Source organism: Bufo gargarizans, chromosome 2 (assembly GCF_014858855.1).
Source record: "Bufo gargarizans isolate SCDJY-AF-19 chromosome 2, ASM1485885v1, whole genome shotgun sequence".
Classification (NCBI taxonomy): Eukaryota; Metazoa; Chordata; class Amphibia; order Anura; family Bufonidae; genus Bufo; species Bufo gargarizans.
The window spans coordinates 2,299,564-2,306,861 of record NC_058081.1 but is presented as its reverse complement, the minus strand read 5'-3'; the positions used below and the strand labels follow the sequence as shown (position 1 = coordinate 2,306,861).

Genomic DNA, 7,298 nt, shown 5'->3' with positions numbered 1-7,298 from the left:
AACTTAAGTCCTTCATACAGTAATGAGACTCTTGTTTCATCTGGGCTGATCTCTGATTCAATTTGTGCTACATGCTGCCCATTGAATTTCCAACATGTAGCACCCTTGAACCACCCTCAGGTGGGGAGCTCACAGACACGGGGTGTCCTTCCCTCACTGCATTAACACCAGGGAGCAACAGCCTGGGGGAGAACACTGTGACATATCACCATCAGGGCCACTACCACTCCCATCCTCTGCTTTGGGTTTCCCAGGGGCTGGCTGCATGAAATTGGCATCACAAACAGGGTGGGCCTCCATGCCTTAAGTGCCTAACAAGTGGCCAGTTGTTATGAACCATTACTTTATTGTCGTCCCTGAAGACTTTTTTGTCACTACAAATGTGAAATCACACTATGTGCAGCACACCAGCAAAACAGGGGTTAATCGGTCATCTTGATTTTGCGCATTGCATATTATGGACACACCTTCAGAACTGGAAAAAAACGACCCAGCCAAAGAGCAAGAAAGCAGTGACTCCACCTACAGAGGCCTTACCATGCTGTTCTCAAGGACTCCCCACATGCCTCTGGGAGGATTTGCAAGCGTGGCCGGGAGAAGAGTTAGCAAACTTAAATACTCAACAAACTAAAATACTTTGGATATTGGGAACCTATCGTTAAAAAATGTAATCCCACTTAAGGAGAAGCTGTAGTAAAAGAGGCTTTGCAGTTCCAGTGAATCACTGACTACTGTGACAATTGTGCAAGTGACGTCTAGAAGACGTCTGATGGAAACTCTTTGTGGCTGAAGACAATGCCGGCGTCCTCCATCATCATGACCAGCCATTAAGTTTGGTGCATAAATAAGAGTGAGCCTGAGTAATAACCACCAAGATTGTGCCTGTACTGCAACTATCAGCTATCTGAGCCTCTCCGTGAGTAAATGTGTGTTTCTGCCTTCTACTAGTCAGTAGTTGGCCACTTTCTTTCTGCCCCATCATACTTTCTACCATCAGACTCCTCACTTCAACATAATGCCCCATTATCTCATCTTTATTTGAATCCCAATAAAACCAATAAAGCAGTAGGACAGACAAAAAGATTTGGTTAGAGGTTAGAGTTAGAGTTAGTTTCAGTTTACATACCCCACCCTCAAAGTCTTATAATCTCATTTTCCATAGGTCCCCAACCTGTGTCTAATGACTGAAGAAACTCCATCTGCTGAAGTGGGATTGCACATTATTTGCCCGATGCTTCTTTTTATTTCTTGGTTCCTCAGGGTGTATACAAGTGGATTTAGCATCGGGGTCACCACTGCATAGAAGATTGAAGCCACCTTGTCTTGACTTGTGAAGACACTAGAAGGAGGACGTAAGTAGTTGAAGAAAACTGTCACATAAAAGACAGAAACACACATGAGATGTGAGGAGCACGTGCTGAAGGCTTTCTTCCTGACCTCAGAAGATGTCATGCGTAAAATTGAAGAAAGGATAAATATGTATGAAAATATGATAGTCAGAAATGGAATGATAGTGCCTATACCCACGATATATATGGTCACCATAGTACAGTAGAAGGTTTCAGAGCAGGACAGTTTGAGCAGGGGTGGGATGTCACAATAGAAGTGGTCAATGAGGTTGGATCCACAAAACTGGAGACTAAACGTACAGCTGGTCTGTACTGAAGACTGGAAAAAGCCGACTGAGAAAGCAACAGACACAAGACACAGACATTTCTTCTTAGTCATTATAGACATATAATGGAGGGGGTGACAGATGGCAACATAGCGGTCATAGGACATGGTGGAGAGAAGAAAATTTTCACTTCCTCCCAGAGCTGCATAGAAAAAGAACTGAAGGGCGCAAGCATTAAATGAGATGACCTTCTTTGAGGAAAGAAGATCAAAAATCATTTTTGGAGTAATGATGGAGGCATAGAAGATGTCTATTAGAGAGAGGAAACTTAAGAAGTAGTACAAGGGTGAGTGGAGTCTGGAGATGTTGTACACCAGAGCTATAATGCCAATGTTACCTATAATAGCCATAACATACACAAGTGAGAAGAAAATGAAGAGAAATGGGAGGATCTTCTCATTATCTGTCAGTCCAGAGAACACAAACATGGTCACTTGTGTCCCATTCATGAGGTTCCTGGATTCTGTCCATGGTAATGAATATGTATTAACATTAGCAAGTTACAAGTAGAACATGAAGGAGCAATGGACATACATTATACCAAAATTTGTTAGAAACATCTAGAAAACGCCAACCTTTTTGTTGCAGATGATTTGGAAATAGAATACTTAGAATACTTTGCCTAATAAAGCTGACATTATACTATGTCTGAGTTGGATCATCATAATACACAGCTGGTGGATATTCTTGAGGGTTAAAGTCTGGTGAACAAACTGATCATAACCCATTAATCTTAAGGGCCCTTTAAAACTACTCTCTATTATCTCCACTCCTGGGACCCTTCTGATAGGAGTACTTATCTGTATTCACACCAGGCTTTTTTCTGCAATGTTAAAGGTTCTGGTAACCACAATTGACCATTGATTATCTTCCTATATCACATCTCATTGGATCCCCGAGTGATATGGTAGGAGTAGGACATTATACTGTATGCAGTCACACCTGGTTCTGGTGGCCACAATTGACCATTGCCTATCTGTATATTGCAAAACTGTTTGGACCCCCATGTGAATATTTGGGAGAAAAACACTACATTATGTGCAATCACAACTGGTTCTGGTGGCCACAATTGACCTCCCCTACATATCAGCTTTTTGCACCTGGTTAGGGTGTGACATAATCGGAGTAGAACATTCCAGTTATCCACATTCACCTAAACCTGAACTTCCATGTTTTGAGTGGATTTAATCTTCATACCTCACATATTAAACATTAGTTTTTGTTCTATGATGATTATTACTTACATAGCACTTATTGTGGCTCTTGGATCACCCTTTTGGCCTCCCCCCTAGCTTATAACAGAACCAACATTATGTACTAATCTCCACATCGGCCAATCTAATCACTAGAGATGAGCGAATCGAAGTTGACATAGTCGAATTCGATCCGAACTTCAGGAAAAATTGGATTTGTCCCGAAGTCGAATTTGCTCGCCCTTTGTGGTAACGAATCGTATTTCTTCTAAAATGGCTGCTGCACATGTTATAACAAAGAAGTAAGAAGCCCGGGAACGAGGGAGTATCTGCAGACAGCCAATCAGCAGATAGCCAGGATCTGTGATGTCTCCTCCTGCCCGGTCTCCGCCATTTTCCAGTGAACTTAGTGCAGGGAGAGACGTTACAGGCACTAGGGACAGTGATTAGGAAAGACGTTATTCACCAAAAATTACTATTGAACAGTTCAGGGACAGATTGTTGATAGTGTAGGGATATAATAGGGAGGCTTTATCCACACTGTAGGGAGAGAGCAGGGGCAACAGAACAGTGTAAAGCCCGGCTAATAAGAGCGATTCTATTACACCTTGCTGCACTAATTGGGGTTAAAAAGTGCTCTAATACTACAGATTTCAGGTTGTTTGCATTCTTTTATACATCAGTAATTCCAGTAATCCTTGATTCTGTTATTGGGGTGAAATTGCGGTCTGATACTACAGAATTTAGGGTGCTCACGTTCTCTTATATATAAGTACATCCATTCATCCCTGTTTCGGGGTTGAAATTGCTGTCTGATACTACATATTTTATGGTGCTCAAGTTCTATTATACATATATCCATTAATACCTAATTGTGTAACTGGGGTGAAATTGTGGCCCAATACTACAGATTTTAGGGTGCTCACATTCTCATATATAAGTACATCCATTCATCCTTGTTTCAGGGGTCAAATTGCGCCCTGACACTACTGCTATTTTACATTTACAGTTACTGTTACAGTACAGTATGTCCGACAGACAGGTGACATACCCTTCTAAGGGAACGTGCAGTGGCCAAAATGTTTCTGGAGCTGGCAGAAGTAGCAGAAGAAGAAAAGGGGGGGGGTAGTAGCAGCAGTGACAGTGTAGCCAGAGCTGCCAGTGTAGTCCAAAGTGTTTTGACCAGCAACCCAGCTGTTCTTGAATGGTTGACTCGGTCTTCAACACCATATCAAGTGACATCAGACGCCCGCACACTTAATTGGCATGGCCTGGGAACAAGCTCTGTGCACCCACCTGTCCTGAACCTGCCTCTTCTGTTCCTTCTGCTCGAGAAGTATTTTATGCTTCACTTTTCAGTGAGGACGAGCTTCTAGAGGACAGTCAGCAGCTACAGCCTAGCCAAGATTTGGAGAAGAGATCCACAGTTTCCTCTGGTAGGCGGGCAAGTAGCAGATATGAGAGTCGTGTGGGAGCTGGTATTGTGAGCAGTCAGGCACTCGGCCTTGAGAATGGTGAGGGTGACATCAGTGATGTGCAGACAGTAGTGGATGATGATGTAGCCGAGCACACTTGAGAGCTGGGTGAAGAGGGGGCTTCATCATCATCAGCTTGCGCATGAGGAAGCGACTGAGTCAGCAGGGTAGTAGCGTGGCCGTGAGTGAGTAGGGTGGCAGCAGTGTGAGGTCTGGAGCCAAATATGCCCGGAGTAGACTGTCTGCTACTCAAGAGCCTACCTGTCCGTAAAGAACTAGCGGTGCGTGGGCTCACAAAGGAAGCAGCAGCAGGCAGTCAGCATGGAGTGGTGGGGGGAAAATGCCATACTCGCCGGTCTGGGAATTCTTCATCAAGCCCCAATTGGACGTCAGTGTGGCCATTTGTAGAATCTGTGGGCAGAAGGTGAATCGTGGTCAGAGTGCCAATGTTGGCACCACGTCAACACATTCAGTGTCACCATAAAGTGGCCTGGAAAAACTGTGGTGCTAATTAGTGTTGATCGAGCACCAAAGTCCCCGGGATGCTCGGGTGCTCTACCGAGCACCCGAGCACAATTGAAGTCGATGGGATAACCCGGGCATTTAACCAGGCATCCCCTGCTCTGAAGAGGGGAGGGTGTCTGGTTCATAGGAAAAGGTCAGAAATTGATGGAAACACCACTGAAATGGTTCTTGAACAGCATGGGGAGGATGTCTGGATGCATTTTGGACTCCCAGGTCGCTGATGGGAACAATGTTGTCCGAGTAGTACGCCAACTTTACAGACTGACAATAATACGCACAAAACCGAAGATAAAATCAATTTTAGAGGAAAAGAATTCTTTCCTGTATATTTACTTGTATATAAAGTGCAAGTGCTGCAAAAAATTACAAGGAAGAGGCACTCTGATACACCCTGTATATCACATTAAGGAGGGCCTCATTCACATTGTGGTACAATTAATCAGGTAATGGGACTACTATACTCATAAAGTCTATGCACTAAGTGAAAGGGCTATCAAAAATTACAAGGAACCGGCACTCCAATATACCCTTTATTACACATAAAGGAAGGCATCATACACCCTTGAAAAATTATGATTGATGGCCTGCTGGTAACCCTCAAAAACATTAGGCGCAAGGGCCTGCTGGTGACCCTCTAAAACATTACAGGCGAGGGCCTACTGATGAGCTGACCATCTAAAACCTTAGGGGTGAGGGTCTGCTGCAGAGCTGACTCTCTAAAACATTAGGGCGAGTACCTGCTGCTGATCTGAGCATCGAAAAAATTATGGGCGAGTGCCTGCTGCTGAGCTGACCATTGAATAAAATATTGGGTGAGTGCCTGCCGCTTAGCTAACCATTGCAAAGATTATGGGCAAGGGCCTGCTGGGGAGCTGACCCTGTAAAACATTATGGTCGAGGGCCTGCTAGTGAGCTGACCCTCCAAAACATTATATACGAGGGCCTGCAGGTGAGCTGACCCTCTAAAACACTACATGTGAGGGCCTGCAGGTGAGCTGACCCTCCAAAAGATTGTAGGTGAGGGCCTGCTGGTGAACTGACCCTCTAAAAGATTGTAGGTGAGGGCCTGCTGGTAATCTGACCCTGTAAAACATTATGGTTGAGAGCCTGCTGGTGAGCTGACCCTGTAAAACATTATATGCGAGTGCCTGCAGGTGAGCTGACCCTCTAAAAGATTGTAGGTGAGGGCCTGCTGATGAGCTGACCCTCTAAAACATTATATGCGAGGGCCTGCAGGTGAGCTGACCCTCTAAAAGATTTTATAGGTGAAGGCCTGCTGGTGATCTGACCCTCTAAAAGAATGTAGGTGAGGGCCTGCAGGTGAGCTGACCCTCTAAAACATTATGGTTGAGGGTCTGCTGGTAAGCTGACCCTCAAAAACATTATATGCGAGGGTCTGCTGGTGAGCTGACCCTCTAAAAGATTGTAGATGAGGGCCTGATGGTGAGATGACCCTGTAAAACATTATGGTTGAGGGCCTGCTGGTGAGCTGACCCTGTAAAACATTATATGCGAGGTCCCACTGGTTAGATGGTCCTCTAAAACATTATATGTACGGGCCTGCAGGTGAGCTGACCCTCTAAAAGATTGTAGATGAGGGCCTGCTGGTGAGCTGACCCTCTAAAACATTATATGTGAGGGCCTGCTGGTGAGCTGACCCTCTAAAAGATTGTAGGTGAGGGCCAGCTGGTGAGCTGACCCTCTAAAACATTATATGCAAGGGCCTGCAGGTGAGCTGACCCTCTAAAAGATTGTAGGTGAGGGCCTGCTTGTGAGCTTACACTCTAAAATATTACATGCGAGGGCCTGCAGGTGAGCTAGCCCTCTAAAAGATTGTAGGTGAGGGCCTGCTTGTGAGCTGACTCTCTAAAACATTATATGCGAGGGCCTGCAGATGAGCTGACCTTCTAAAAGAATGTAGGTGAGGGCCTGCTGGTGAGCTGACCCTGTAAAACATTACATGCAAGGGCGTGCAGGTCAGCTGACGCTCTACAACATTAGGAGCGAGGGCAGACTAATAAGCATGTTGATATGATGGAAGAGGAGGAGGAGGAGAAAAGGAAGATTAAGCCATATACCCTTTTTTGTGGTGGAAGGGGTGCATGGGAATACAGTGTATTCAGTACATTATAAAAAAACACATTTAAAGTGCCTTTATGTTCAGCCGCTTTCCTCTGGTGGAGTAGAGAAGTCAGGGACAATCCAGGCCTTGTTCATTTTTAAAAGAGTCAACCTGTCAGCATTTTTAGTTGACAGGCAGATGCGCCTATCAATTATTATGCCCCCAGCAACACTAAATACCCGCTCTGACAAAACGCCTGCGGCAGGGCAGGCCAGCACCTCCAAGGGGTAGAGTGCCAGTTCGTCCCACTTGTCCAGCTCGGACACCCAGTAGTTGTAAGGCACTGTGGGATTATTGAGGATGCTGAC

General features: G+C 45.1%; 1 protein-coding gene across 1 annotated transcript; it reads right to left on the bottom strand.

Annotated features, from left to right (window-relative positions):
- Positions 1 to 1,149: 1,149 nt before the first annotated feature.
- On the bottom strand, positions 1,150 to 2,124 carry LOC122929175 (olfactory receptor 5B12-like). Its single transcript, XM_044282683.1, has one exon. It carries the CDS (start codon positions 2,122 to 2,124, stop codon positions 1,150 to 1,152), a length of 975 nt encoding a protein of 324 aa, XP_044138618.1.
- Positions 2,125 to 7,298: the final 5,174 nt, after the last annotated feature.

Coding starts and splice junctions, on each gene's coding strand:
- LOC122929175 (XM_044282683.1), bottom strand. CDS start 2,124: ATGAATGGGACACAAGTGACCATGTTTGTGTTCTCTGGACTGACAGAT.